General features: G+C 37.9%; 1 protein-coding gene across 4 annotated transcripts in view; it reads left to right on the forward strand.

Moving 5' to 3' along the window:
* The first annotated feature begins 354 nt into the window (after nt 1-354).
* LOC133870681 (helicase and polymerase-containing protein TEBICHI) overlaps nt 355-15,328 on the forward strand; it is a 39,273-nt gene continuing 24,299 nt past the window's right edge. For 2 of the 4 annotated variants that reach the window (XR_009900762.1, XM_062307857.1), the window contains exons 1-8: nt 363-740; nt 1,264-1,706; nt 1,908-2,142; nt 2,243-3,145; nt 4,970-5,034; nt 5,593-5,698; nt 5,814-6,014; nt 6,192-6,392. Coding sequence is in view for 2 of the 4 variants with exons in the window: in XM_062307857.1 (XP_062163841.1) it covers nt 705-740; nt 1,264-1,706; nt 1,908-2,142; nt 2,243-3,145; nt 4,970-5,034; nt 5,593-5,698; nt 5,814-6,014; nt 6,192-6,392 (2,190 nt within the window). In the remaining 2 variants the exon portion in view is untranslated. Of the gene's footprint in view, nt 741-1,263; nt 1,707-1,907; nt 2,143-2,242; nt 3,146-4,969; nt 5,035-5,592; nt 5,699-5,813; nt 6,015-6,191; nt 6,393-15,328 lie in introns of all 4 variants that reach the window. The other 2 variants (XM_062307858.1, XR_009900761.1) reach the window with 2 other exon arrangements.

Here is a 15,328-nt window from a genome sequence, read left to right on the forward strand (position 1 = left end):
GCAGGATTTTAAAGGCTAATTTGCGATTTTGCCAAACGCTTAACTATGTTTTTAAAAATCACGTTTTTCAAATCGCTTATTTTAAAATCGTAATTTTAAAATCGTATTTTTTGAAATTGCAAACCTAAACGGACCTTAAGAGCATTAACGATGGATTCTTTATATTTTTATACAAAATAGCTAACAAAAAAGCCATCTTTTCTATTTTTAGTTAATGACTTTTCAAATGTATTTTATATCTGATTATTTATTTATATTATTTTTATATTATTTCTTTATTTTATTTTCAAATATATATTTGTTCTTTGATGAAAGAGAGAGAAAGAGAGAGAAAAAGAGAGTGAGATAGAAAATCATAAAAGATTTCTGCATTTTATTTACGGTGCTTTACCCAACATTTGATTCAGAGAAGGGGATGAAAATATTTTTTAGATAAAAATCTAAAAGCTTAATTCATTGTGGGCATCAAGAAAATAAAGAAAGGAGAAGGGTAACATTCAAAAATTGTCAAAATTTTCAATCTCCAGGTGAGACCGCCTCAAGAAAATACGCTTTTTCTCTGTGCATCCGGGTCGACTTGGCGCTTGCGCATGAGAATTCAAATTGGCTCGGCGACGTCGTTTATTAGACTCCGAGTCCGAGAGCACGCAGCAAAGAGATAGCTAGGATTCTGCGGACCGCTCCGAAGCTCTCCGTTGCTGATCATGGCGTCTGGTTCGCCACGGACGCGCATCGATAAGGTCCATTTCTGACCCGATCTCACTATTTCAAAACCCTAGAAGCATCAACGTTCGTCTTGATGCACATTCTGTGCCATATCGTACTTTTTTTTTTTTTTTTTTGGGTTTAATTAGTAGTTGAAGACAAGCGAGAGAAGAATAGGTTGTTTTCGAATTAAATGGTTGCATAAATAAATTGGATAAAAACGGAAAGGTTGTGACTCTGTCTGGTTGCTGAGAAGACTGTGTGAGAAAGAAACGAATATGGTGTGATTTAATTGTGAATGCTTCTCTTTCTTCCTTTTCTTTTCCACACTTTCTTAGTAACCAAACGGTGTTCCTTTTTGTTTTCCTAGTTTCTCTGTTACCAAACGCGGCGTAGTACTTCGTGGGAAGAATAAAATTAGAACAAAGTTTCTGGCTTTCAAATTGGGTTTGCTCTAAATTATTTGCTTAACTATAAATTACGTTATTGAGGTTATACCCGGTTTAACGTAATTTGTGGGTTGCTGCCCAATTTTATGGTTGGTGTTACGGTGTACAGTTCTTTGTTTCGAAGAAAAGGAAGCCCATATCACCTGGTTTCAAGTCTGAGAGAAGCAAAATTGTTGGAAAAACTACCGTGGAAGGGTCTCCAAGTGCCAAAGGTACTCTGGACAATTGCTTGGTGACTTCACAGGATGATAAGCATTCGGTTAAGCCCTCATATTCAGCTGGTGATTCTGGGCAAGATGCAGTTAAAAGGAAGTTGGCATTGGAGATTAATAATTCTTCCAAAGATGAATTTAAGCGGCCCTTGTTTCCAGAACAATTGAACTCTCAAACTTTTGAAGCAGTTGAAGCGGTTCAGAAGGAAACATCTTTGGGATTATCTGCTGTGGGTGCTGTTGCAGTAGGAGGAGCAAAGGGTTGCTCAACGTCTACACAGGGTGTTGATAACCCAGAGCTCAAAAAGTTTGCTGCTGAACTTTTGTCTTTATATTGTAGGTACTGCGCTGTGAATTTTGGGAACCATTTTTTGTGTGCATCATTTATCGATATCTGGCATAGCATTTTTTTGCCTACTTTTTTTAGAATTTTTCTTCCCACTAGTGGCATTTAGGATGAACTAGAAGTTGTGGTGCTGTTCCTTGATTTTTTATTTTTTGTTTTCTGTTATTTACATTTCTGATGCTCCAACATTTGCAGTGACTTTCAATCAAGTACAAATTCACAGTCAGAGCTAAAAGTGAATGACCAAAAGAGACATCGTAGCCCCTCGTCGCTAGACAGGAAGGATAAAGCATGCAAGAAAATCCATTGCAATACTAACCAGTCACATTTAGAAGGTGAAGTCACTTGCTCAAATAAGAAGAATCCAGAGGACATGCAGTCTGGTTTTATTGATAAAGCCGTGGTATCTGTTTTCAGCTCCTCTAGGGAGGTAAGGTCAAGTTTAAACAACTCAGTTATGAATCTTGTAATCAGATTTTGATGGTTCACATAATCTAATATTTATGATCATTATTGTTTTCCATGAGCAGGTTACTGATGGTAATAGTCCTATTGAGCTTCAACCATGCTTGAAAAAATGCGGTAATACTCCTAAATCATCTGTAAATATGGCAGAATTCTGCACACCGAGTTCTTCAACCGTTAAAGCATGCGTTTGTGAAACCCCCATGTCAAGGCATGGAAGCTCCATATTTTCACCAGGAGAAGCTTTTTGGAATGAAGCAATTCAACTTGCTGATGGTTTGTGTGTTCCAGTGGTTAACTTTTCTGCTCGGGCTACTGAAGAAACTAATATTGTGAAGACCCAATTTCATATCATGAATTCGTGCAATTTCAGAAATGGAGTCGGTCATAACAAGTCAAAGGAAACATTGGATGAGGGTGAGAACAGAGCCCGGCATATGGAACTAAGTGCTTCTTTGGGGTCACTTGTGAAGCATACAAAAGATCTGGACAAAGAAGTATCCCTGCTTCCTGTTAAGCATTTTGACTTCTTGTGTGAGGACAAAAATCTGGATGAAAGTACCCCACCTCGTCGCGCTGTTGATGGTTCAGAATGTGCTACTCTTAGAGGTGGTGAGGAATCTGAATGTGGTGCTGTAGATCACATAGGGCTAGAAACTAGTAATATATTAATTCAATGTGGGAAAGCTCAGACAGATGAAGAGATACATGAGGTACAGGGGATGACTTCTGGTCTTGCAGTAACTAAGGCGAAAGTGGGTATATTGTGTCCAGAAACTGATTGCATGACAGCTAATTCACCAGTTAATGAAATCAAGAATTCAATTCTTAAACGGGAATCTGATGAAGCAAGTACTCCTTCAAGTTTTGTGCTGCTTGAAGATCGTTTAGATCTAAACCGTTGGCTTCCATCTGAAATATGCAGTATCTATAGAAAGAGAGGAATTTTGAAATTGTATCCTTGGCAGGTAACTTTAATCTTTTGACGAAGCCATGGCTCCGATTGCTATTAAATGAAATGATTTTGCAATTGATATGAAATTATTTGTGGTTTTAAATGGTTGCTGCGGTGGTCAACGTGGACATGACATATGATTAGTTTTTTCTTTTGCCCTGAGCAAATATTTGTCTCTTATTGTTGCATCTCTTTTTGTGCTTTCCAATTGATTTTACAATTTATGTGCTTTATCATCACGTTGTAAGTTTAAAGCTATGTAGCATGGGTACTTCTATATGGGAGCTCATCTTTATGCTTATCGGATATAGACACTTCTTTGATACTCCCCAGTATGTATATGATATTTAAAATTTAAAATTTAAATTTGGATGAGTATCTGATACTTTTTTGGATACTTTTGACACTTATTAGATGGACCTTTAATGTTATGATACAGCAATTACCTCTTATATTACTTATCAAAAAATTACCTCTTATATTAAATAGGGGCTGCAATTGTACTTGAAAACATAGGAAGGATTTATGACCTAGGTGTACGCTAGTTTTTGACTTAAGAATGCTTGTGTGGTTAAACTATTATAAGTTTAGGGTTTACTATTCTTCCGGTGGTCCTTCCGACTGTTTTCGCGCCGTTCCGGTGGCGCGTGTCTCCACACGCCGGTGTCCCTCTGGTGCTCGTGGTCCACGCGCCTCTTTTTTTTTTTTTTTTTTCCCTGTAGCTTTGGCTTTTCTTTGTATTTTGGGTTTGGTTTGTATTCTTGTATTTCGGGTTTACTTTGTATTTTGGGTTTGATTTTCATATGTATTTTGGGTTGTGGGTTTTTTTGGGAGGATTGTTCGGGTTTTCTTGTGGGTTTTGGGGGTTTGTTGGGTTGGGCTGCTTTCGGAGCAGGTTTGGGTGTTTGTTGGGGGCTTCTTTTGTATGTTGGGCTTTGGGTGTTATGGGTGCTCTTTGTGGGTTTCGGGTTTTAGGGTTGTTCTTTGTGGGTTTGTTTGAGTTTTTCCTTTTGTGGGTTGGCTTTGGTGGTTCCTATGTATACTCCTGGTGTACTTAGGGGCGCCTTACGCTTTTTAATAAAATCTTATTACTTATAAAAAAAAAAAAACTATTATAAGTTGCACCTATAGATCATTTAACAATAGAACAAAATGAACTACTCCTTTTGTCCCAGTTTACATATCTTGCTTTCCTTTTTGGAATTTACCAAAAAACATGCCCGCTTTCTATAAGTGGAAATTCTTACTTCTTCAAGTTGTTTTCTACCACTAAGCCTTTGATAGGGTTGAGGTCAGGCTATGACTCAAACCATCTTGAGGGAGTGCCTGTGAATTCCTGTTTACAAGCCTGTCTAGGCCCCTCCTAACAGGTGCTCCAACGGGTAAGGTGCCATTATGGTTACACTAAGGTAGAGAGTTTCAATCTTTGGTTGCACCCCTTACCCTTTATCCTTTTTAAAAAAATCATACTATTTCAAAATACCGCATATAAATTAAGACATAGTATGGGTAGGTTTTTAATGTGTTTTGAGGGCATTTTTTGTTTTTGGTTTGAAAAGTGTTAAGATGTGACATAAAAGTGAAAACAATTTTTGTGTTTTGAGGAGTGTTTTGCGTTTTTGGTTGTCTGTTAATGTTTTTGACCGGAGAAGTGAAAACAAAGTTGTTAACAAACCTAGCCTATGTATTTCATATTTGCAGTATCCCTGGTTTATATAGCCTACTTTTCCAGTAATGACCGTACTGATGTATTTGTATCATATTGGATTAAAAGCAGGTACCTGTATCCCTTCTTCCTAGGTTTAAAGTATAACCTACATACTTTTCCATTTTTCAGGTTGAGTGCCTTCAGATGGATGGTGTCTTGCAGAGAAGAAATCTAGTATATTGTGCATCTACAAGGTATTTTCCCGTGTATTTGGAATTCATCTTAAATTTTCTGTCATACAATCCTCTCTTATTCCTATAGTTCTCCAAACCTATGTCAATAAATCAATATAAATGTAACTCCTTGTATGGTCCACGTAATTAGATATGGAGAAAACAAAGCTAGCCAAGAGAGTTTTTTTTTTTTTTTTTTTTTTTTTTTTTTTTTTTTTTTTAATGTAGAAATCATTAGTGATTCTCTCTTTGCTGTGTTCTTGATTAGGCCAATGAGCAATTTAAAGCTTCTAGCCATTATTTTTATTTCGTTTAGATATACATATTATTTCTTAATGCATTTGAGAGTGTTTATGTTACTTTTGTTTCTGTTATAATTACAATTTTGTTTTTGATTCAAATATACATTTCACTTCCGATTGCTAGTTTTTTTTTTTTTTTTTTAAAATCCAATTCTACCATAAATTTATGCTCTTATTACAAGCTTTTGTTTTGTTTTGTCTTTGTTTTTATTTTAAATTTCTATTTTTGGTTTACTGAGGATGTATGTGTTGCTTAACATCACTTCCTCTGCCACAGTGCTGGTAAAAGTTTTGTTGCTGAAATTTTAATGTTGCGGCGGGTCATATCAACTGGAAAAATGGCACTACTTGTACTTCCTTATGTATCAATCTGTACAGAAAAGGTGTTTCGTTTTGTTTTGTTTTGTTTCTATTGAATTTGAATTACGCAGAGCTTAATTACGGGTTTCTTAATATATATTTTGTATGTATTTCTTGTCTCTGTCCTAATGGGTGCAGGCAGAACATCTGGAGGTTCTTCTTGAACCACTTGGTAAGCATGTTCGTAGTTATTATGGAAACCAAGGTGGTGGAACACTTCCCAAAGATACTTCTGTCGCTGTCTGCACAATAGAGAAGGCAAACTCTTTGATAAACAGATTGCTTGAAGAGGGTCGCCTGTCTGAAATTGGAATTATTGTGATAGATGAACTACACATGGTATTTTAGTCAGATCTTGTGAGGGGTTTCTAATTAACAATTTATTTATTTATTTATTTTTTAAGATCTGTTGCATGTTTTACTTTATTTTCTCTTCCAAAAGCCTTTTCTGTTTTAGGTGCTTGTGCTCTTTGATTGAGTTACATGGTAATTTCTCATGCTTATATTCATTAACAGGTTGGTGATCCGAGGAGGGGTTATCTTTTGGAACTTATGTTGACAAAGCTTCGTTATGCAGCTGGTGAAGGCAATTCAGAGTCCAGCAGTGGGGAAAGTTCAGGTACAAGCAGTGGTAAGGCTGACCCTGCTCATGGTATGCAAATTGTTGGTATGAGTGCTACCATGCCGAATGTGGCAGCAGTTGCTGATTGGCTTCAAGTGAGTGGAACTATAAGCCATTACTCATATTCTAGTCTTTCACTTTAATGTAAATAATTAATTTTGAGATTGTTATGGAGTTTGGGGGCTTAGACTGGAATGGAGGAACTGGTGGGTCCTGGGGCAAGGGTGCACACAGGTTGTAGAAATGGGAGTGACCTGGATGGGTGCTCGAGGGAATGGGGTAGTTTGGGTTTTGGGGTTACTGGGTCTGTCTGTGATGTGTCAGTTCAAGCTCAGTGAGAGGAGCTCATGGGGACTGTCCTCCGTGTTTGATGGGAGGCCAAACGTCCTCTTTAGATTGTTGTTGAGTTGGATTCTAGTTTGGATGAGAGAAGAAAAAAATATTGATTGAAGATGTTTTTTGTGAGTTGTTTTCATGGCATTGTTTTTGAGGTTTGACTCTTGAGCTGAGACTTGGAATTGGGTAGTTGTTTTGGCTTTGATTTGTGGAATTGGAAGCTATTTAGTGAGGAGTTGGGTGATTTTGTGTGAGAAGAGTGCGGAGAGAGAAGTTGCTGAAAGAGAAGAGAAGAAACATTAAGGAAAATGTAAGTGATGTTGCTGTTTTTGCTGAAAGAAAAAAGAAGCGGTAGGTAGTCACTGAAACAACAATTGTGAAATGAGGAACAACGGAAATTAATGACCAAGAGGTAAACAAAGTAACTGTTGCAGTTGTCTTTACTTATACTCTTCACGAGACAGCATGAAGTTCTCATCCAACAGGAGTTTGCAATTGAATAGACGTGTGCTGTGAGAATGAAAAACAAAGAGAAAGAAAATAGAAAAAGAGAAAGATTTGGGAGGGGGGGGGGGGTTGCGTGAAAAGAGTAGGAAAGAGAGAGAGAGGTGCTGTGTCCGTGAGACTAAACAAAGGAAAAGAAAGTGTGCAGTGTGTGCATGACCGTGTGGTTTGTGAAGGAGACAGTAGTACAGTGTGACAGATAAGAAATATGGATCTTCCTGTTCCATTTATCAAGGTAAGAGTGACGTGTATAATTGCAAGGCTTACTCGGCTGTTGTCATACATGAAAGATATTGTATAGAAAAAAATTTAGAAAATCTTTAAGATGTTGCTGACCTTACAATTGAGAGGATAACATGTAGCCTTTATACCTCCTGTTAGAACTAATTGTCTAGTAAAGTATATCGACCTTGTGCTGGGGTAGTTTCAGCTTCTGTACCTTACAACCTTGTTGCTTTATTAAGAAAATTGCTCTTCTCATGAGTGAAAACAATTGCATTGATAACTACGAAACATACAAAAGGATAAATATGAGTTTTAGTAGGACTTTCTTTAAATGCCTATATTAACAAGTCGAAGTAAACAAAAGAATGATTCCTGGACCAAAATATCCTATCTATGTTATTCCTATAACTGAAGTACAAGATTTCTTCAGATTCACCATTATGGAGCTGAGAAATTGTTGGGTCCTCTTTCAGTATATATAAAGTTGGTTAGTTGGATGTGCTCACCATTAGCAAGATGTTGGGAAATTATATACGTTCGTCTAATATATTGCTTGAAGGCGTTCTGCTATTTTATACACCAACGTGCGTTATTTCAATATGTGCGGCATTAACGACAAAATGTTTTGAAGTGGTTGTTTGAGTGTTATGGTATAAGTCAAAGTTACATGTGGGTTATAGTTGATATTAAAACACAAGATGTGGAGATAAAAATTTAAATATAAGCATTATGGAACATTTAGAATATTGTTGGGCCTTGTTAGTTGATTGAGTGCTGGTGCGGAATATTGAGGACTTTCGAGCAATATAGTTTGGTTTAAGTTCAAGCTATGAATATATGGTTTAGAACCCATGATTTATTAAGTATCAAGAAAAGTTTTGTTCTTGGTTCTAACACCTCTCCTAAAATTAATGTGTTTAGAATAGTTGTTTGGAGCTACCTTAACTAAAAGTTGGCTGTATATATATTATCTCGTGATACAACTATTATGAGTTTAAAAGTGATTGGTTTTCCTGATCAGAAATCTGGGGGTTTCGGCAACACGTGGTTAATTAGGGTGTAATGGACTTTTTGCCAAAAAGGGAAAATTGAAGGCCTCGTTTGACAATGCTTTTCGGGAGAGTTTTTTGCTTTCTAGCAAATAAGTAGAAGTATTAACAAACACCTTCAAACACAAAACACTTAACAAAACTCAAAACTACTTTCACCTTTGTGTCACATCAGAACATTTTTTCAACCAAAAAATTAAAAACTCCATGTAAAAAGCGTTGTCAAACAAGGCCAGAGTTTTGATGAATGATTCCATGGCAGTTATATCAATTCTACGAAGTTATTTAGTAATTCCTTTTGACTATCGCCTTGTTTTAGTCGATCTCAATATCTGGGTTTTTTTTAATGGATTGTGGTTTTAAGTATTGCCCCATTGGACTTCTTATTTCAGGATATGGTTCAAATAGTAAATATTCCCTTTTAGAAAATGGCTAGTGTTTGATTTTGGCAATGGCTAAAAGACAACGAACAGTGACAAATTTAACAACTGGAGCAAAGGTCGTGATGGGTTGCGATCTCAAAATTGAAGTTTTTTGCCTTCTTGCTTTAAGATATCGCAGAAGGTTTTTTAGGGTTGCCTTCATCTTGGTCATGGCTAGATCACCTGAGTTCGGGTCTATAAGCAGTGCTTCGGAGCTTACAGTTTTATGTTCTATTTCACTCCCCGATTAGGATTCTTTTCAAAGAGTGGAATAAAATGGAGCAAGGGTGGTCTACGATTAGATCGCTTATTCCTTCTTCACGGGTTGTTTCTAAACTTCTCTAAGTCATGTTAATAAAGGAAGTCCATAATGTATTTAGGCATCAGAACCCAAGTGGTGGAAGGCCTCAAAGCAAAATAAAATTGTAAGCGCTCGAGGTAAGCAAGCTATGTTTGTTCTAGCATTTTTTTATCTGTCGAATTGGGGCATTTTATGCAGTGTTATGAAATGTTTTTCAAAAAAAAAAAGGAAAACGAGGTCACTTTTAGTATTATGAATGATGAAATGCTTTATGTATGAAGAGTGTTTTGTGGATTGAGTTTACAATTGTTGATTTCAAGATGAATGCATGCTATGTTTTAAATGATTATTTTGCTATGTTCTTATAGAAAAGGATATTATAAGTAAGATTTCTAAGTAGTATGTATAAATGAAATGAAAGGCCTATGCGGTTATATGTAGAATGGGAAGGGTTTTCTTAATCTTCCCCCGAGTGTTCCTGTCCCTCCCGTTATGCTGCGGGAGGTCAAGAAGGTCGGGGTGGTACGACCTTCCTCTCCTTCAAGTGGCTGCTTCTCCCCTTGCTCTGTTGAAAGAACTGGATTCTTCGGTTTTGATCACAACGGAGAGATTGTAGATTGGGAGAAGGAGGAAGATGACTTTTGGGATGGATCGCCATTGGATTGGGCATTGGAAGGGGCTTTAGGGGAGGAGGCCTTGGCAATTAGGGAAGCCATGGAAGAAGATTTTCAGCGGGAGAAAATGATGGCACGCCAAAAGTCTAAAGGAAAAAGGGAGCTACTAAATTTGCATAGCTCAATCGATTATGGTGATGCTAAAGTTCCTTTTAGGAGTAGGAAAGGCAAGGCACACATGAAGTAGGTTTGTGTGCTTTGGTGGGTGGGTGGTGGGTTTTTTTTGTTCTTAGTTGGTTTCTTCTGTAGTTTGTTCTGGGGTTTTTCTTTGTTTTCGAGGGGTTCGGGTTTTGTTGGTTCTATTGGGTTTTAGCAGGTTAGCTTTGGTTGTTTCTATGTATACTTCCTGTGTATTTAGAGGCGCCTTACGCTTTCTTTAATAAAGTATTCTTACCTATAAAAAAAAAAGTTATATGTAGAATGTTCTGAAAATAAAATGGAAAGATAAGTGATAACGATTGATGACACCGGTACCACGTGGTATGATATGTATTAGAATAGGAGGCTGTGCAAACACATTGAAGGAGGTTACATGAAGGTAGGGGCAAAACTAGCATTTCGAATTTTTTTTTTTTTTTTTTTGGGGGGGGGGGGGGGGGGGGGGGGTTTAAAAAAAAAAATAAAAAAATTTGGGGGGTAAAATTTTGATTTTCAAAGGATTCTGAGCATTTTTTTTTTTTGGGAAAACATGGTGGCTTTTGGGGCCCAAACCATGTAACTCTGCCCCTGCATGGAGGTGTGGCCTCATATGGTGGTCTGGAATCTTATGTCGTAAAGGGTAGTACAAGATCACACCAATAGGGCTCCGAAGAGAGGGGTTGTACGGAGTTGGTCCTATGCCGTAAGGGATAGTACAAGACGCACAACCTTGACTCTAGGGGTTAATCAGAGTGATGATATGATATGTATTATAAAGAAAGGAAAGAAAAACCTTGAGGACAAAAAATTACTTATAAAAAAGAAAGAAAGAAAGAAAGAAAGAAAGTAGAGATATGAAACATATCACATAGCAACTAGAAATGTTTTCCATGAAATGATAAGAGTTTATGAAAGGAATATATATAGTATAGTAATAGAGATGATGATGTTTTCGAAAGTATGTATATGAAAGTTATGTTTACGAAAGGTGATTATGAAAGCTATGTTTATGAAACATTTTCATGGAAAGGCGTTTACGAATGAAATGTTTAGTCAAATGATATTTTTTTTTCAATGTCTTTAGTAGAGTGTTAATTGTTTAAGGAGTGATTTTTAGCAAAGCGATTTTCATGATTTCAGTAAAATGATATTTGTTACGAAAGAAGTGTTTTTGAAAAATGTTGTATCGGATTTAGCAAATGACGTAGTGGAAGACTAAGATAACTAATCAAAGATCAGCGTCTTTGATTTTGTAAGGAGAAATGTCTTCGTCTTCTACCAAAAAAGATAAAAACAAGCCCGCAGGCTAAAAGAAAGATAAAACTCCGCAGAATATTTGAGAGAGAATTCTCTAATTTGATAACAATTCAATGGATTGAATCAAAATTTTCCTGTGGTTGGCCTAATATATAAATTGCTCCTTGAAGTCAAATTCTGTTAAAAATTTTGACAGATTCTGTTAGGCGCCACGTCAGCACCAATAAGATGGCAACACGTGTCACTCTTAATAAAAAAGTATAAATATATTAAAAATATAAATAAATAAAACTTAAACAATTATTATTATTTTTTTTTTAAAATTTGGGAAAATGAAAGGGGTGGCTGTTGGTTGGCGCGTAGAGTGACATGTGTTGCCATCTTATTGATGCTGACGTGGCGCCTAACAGAATATGTCAAAAATTTTAACGGAATTTGATATTAGGGAGCGATTTGTAAATTAGGTCAACCATAGGGATCACTGGATTAATTTTGATACGACAGGGAGCAATTTGTAATTTAGGCAAACAACATGGACTAATGGTGAAATTTTCCCTAATAGTAAACTCACTCCTAGTAGTAATAGTTAATCCTAAAAAAGGAAAAGATTATTAAAAAAATAAAATAAAAACTATTTATTTATTTATTTTTAGTGGGGAGCGCATGTCCTGCATCAGTCTCCCCTTCTTGAAAAGAACTCGTCTTCAAGTTAAATGCCGAATCCTCTGGTGGAAAATATTAAAAAATGTCTGCCATGTTGAATGTTGAAGATATTGCCAAGTCCTCCGGAAGATTAATGACATATGCATTATTGTTAATATTTTTAAGTATTTTGCATGGACTGTACTTCTTATTCCTCAACTTTCCCGAAACACCAGTCGGCAGTCATGCCTTGCGTAAATGCACCATCACAAGATCTCCTTCTCGAAAAATCTTTGATCGCCAATCCTTGTCATTGCTGTCTTGTACTTAGCATAGGATTCTTCTAGATGCTGACGAACTCCCTCTTGAGTAGCTTTCACCCGCTTTACTAAATGCTCCGCTACCACACTTGCTCCCGATAACTTAGGTAAAGCTGCAAGATCTATTGCAAGTCTCGGAGTTCTCCCATAGACGACTTCGAACGGTGCCTTCCTAGTAGATCGATTCACTATGGTGTTGTAGGCAAACTCAGCCTGAGCTAAAGCTTGGTTCCACTACTTCGGTTTGTCACCTGCAATACATCGAAGTAAATTACTTAGAGTTCGATTAACAACTTTTGTCTGCCAGTCCGTCTGCGGATGGCTCGTGCTACTGAAGTTCAATGCTGTGTCAAACCGCCTCCACAATGTTCGCCAAAAGTGAGACAAGAACTTGGTGTCTCGGTCAGAAGTGATAGATTTTGGGAATCCATGCAATTGAACTACCTCTCGAAAGAATAAACTGGCCACTTGAACAACATCAAATGTTTTTTTGCAAGCAACAAAGTGAGCCATTTTGAAAAATCTATCCACAGTTACCATTATAGAATCTGCTCTTCGATGGGTTCTCGGGATATCCAATACAAAATCCATGGATACATCTTCCCACGATGCTTCCGGTATTGGTAGAGGCATGCATAATCTCGTATTTTGGGTTTGCCCCTTGGTGAGCTGACAAGTCTGGCATCGTTGGACAAAATTACCTACTTCTTTTTTCAGTTGCGGCTAGTAATACCGCTCCTCTACCAGAGCAATAGTCGTGTCTCTTCCCAGTTGACCACCCAAACCTCCAGCATGTAATTCTTAGATTATTTGTTCCTGTAAGGAACTCCTTTGAATGCACAACAGATTGCCACGAAATAAATACCCCTCTTGAATACGTATCTTGGGAATTGTTGCCCCATCTTGCAACTCTTCCATGTTTCACCAAAATCTTCATCTTTCTCATATAACTCCTTTAGGCACTTGAATCCAGTCACTTCAACTTTCATGGTGATCAGCAGGGTAGCTCAGCAGCTCAAAGCGTTAGCTACACGATTCAGTTTTCCCAACTTATGCTTGAGAGAAAGAGTGAACCGTTGGATGTAAGAAACCCACTGAGCATGCCTCCAATTTAGATTCTTTTGACTATTGATGAACTTTAATGCTTGATAGTCAATATAGAGGACAAACTTACGTTGGATCAGGTAGTGCTTCCACACCTTGAGGGCTCTTAAGGCAGCATAAAGCGTCAACTCATATGTTGACCACTTCTGTCGTGCTTCTCCGAGCTTTTCACTAAAATTCCACATGCTTCCCTTCTTGAGATAACACAGCTCCAATCCTATGATTGATGTATCACACTCAAGTTCAAACAGCTTCTCAAAGTCGGGTAAGGCAAGTACATGTGAGGCTTCCCTTCTTGAGATAACACAGCTCCAATCCCAACGATTGATGCATCACATCACACTCAACTTCAAACAACTTCAAACATATTTCCTTTCTTCATACACTTGGTGATTGGTGCTACAATAACAATACTATTGAAATTCCGAACAAACCTTCTATAGAAAGTTGCTAACCCATGGAAACTTCTTACTTCTCCCATTGACTTGGGCGTAGGTCATTTTCGGATTGCTCTCACCTTCTCTTCATCCACTTAGATTCCATTGGCACCGACTACAAATCCGAGGAAGAGTAATTGAACCATTACGAAACTACCCTTCTTTTTTTTTGATAAGTAAGAAAACTTTATATATAAGCGTAAGGCGCCCCTAAGTACACTGTGAGTATACACAGGAACAGCCAAAGCTAACCCATAAAAAGAAAAACCCAACCAAACCCATAAGGACCAATCCTAAAACCCGCATACAACACCCACAACACCCAAAACCACAAGAAACCCAAAGCCCAAAAAACCAAAAAAACCCCCCAACATTCACCCAAATTTGCCCAAAAGCACTCAAACCCAACAGAAATACAAACCCAAAAATACAAAAAAGCCCGAATTACATCTGAAAAGCAAACCCAAAATACAAATCAAACCCCAAATACAAAAGAAAAAGAAAAAAACTACAGTCTGTGGCGCATGATCCCCTGCGCGCCGGCGTCGGCTCGTGGCGGTACTGTTGTCGGCGTGGCGCTGAACCAGCCGGAAAAACTGTCGGAAGTCGCGGAATTTGTTGGAAAAGTCACCGGAGGGGAGCTTGCACGGTGAAGAGGTCCCCAACACTGTAGATCTAACTCCTAAACTTCAAAAAAACCCCTTGGCCACGCTGAAACTACACTTCTTTAAGTTGAAACTGCTTATTTTTGCAGAGGACCTCAAACACTTTCCTCACGTGATCCATGTAATTCATCGGGTTGCGACTACAGATAAGAATATCATCAAAATAGACAATAGCAAATTTTTCGATAAAAGGCTTTAGTACCTGATTCATCAGTCGCATGAAAGTGCTTGGTGCATTCAAAAGACTGAAAGGCATCACCATCCATTCGTAAAGCCCCTCTTTAGTCTTGAACGCAGTTTCCATTCATCTCCTGGCCGTATACGGATTTGGTGATATCCACTCCTCAAGTCAATATTCGAAAAAATCTTAGCCCTAGATAGCATATTAAACATGTCACCTATTTGGGGAATAGGAAACCGATACTTGACTGTGATCTTGTTTATTTCCCGACTATCCATGCACAATCACCAACTCCCATCTTTCTTCGGTACAAGTAGGGTTGGTACTTCTCATGGACTCATACTCTCTCGCAAGTGTCCCTTCCGAATTAACCCCTTTAGCTGCTCTTGCAAAATAGCATTTTCCTTTGGGCTCATTCGATAATGTGGCAAGTTTGGGAGACTTGCTCCTAGCACTAAGTCAATATAGTGCTGGATATCTCTCAGGGGCGGCAGTTTTTTCGGGCATCTCTTTAGGCATGATGTCTTGGAATTCTTCTAACATCGGTTGCATTATCTTGGGAACTTCTTGTGAGATGGAGTCTGGAGTTCCCTTGGTCACCAATGCTATGATGTCTCGGGCCTCCTTAACTTCTATAAATTCTGATCTAATGGATAGGAGGGTCGGCTTATCCTTGGAATGAGTTGAATTTTCAACTTCTTGTAAGGGTCGAAATGTTATCTTCCGACTATCCCAAAACCCTTCCCTGCTGCTGGGCATCCACGTCAAATTGCCAA

Source organism: Alnus glutinosa, chromosome 6 (assembly GCF_958979055.1).
Source record: "Alnus glutinosa chromosome 6, dhAlnGlut1.1, whole genome shotgun sequence".
NCBI lineage: Eukaryota > Viridiplantae > Streptophyta > Magnoliopsida > Fagales > Betulaceae > Alnus > Alnus glutinosa.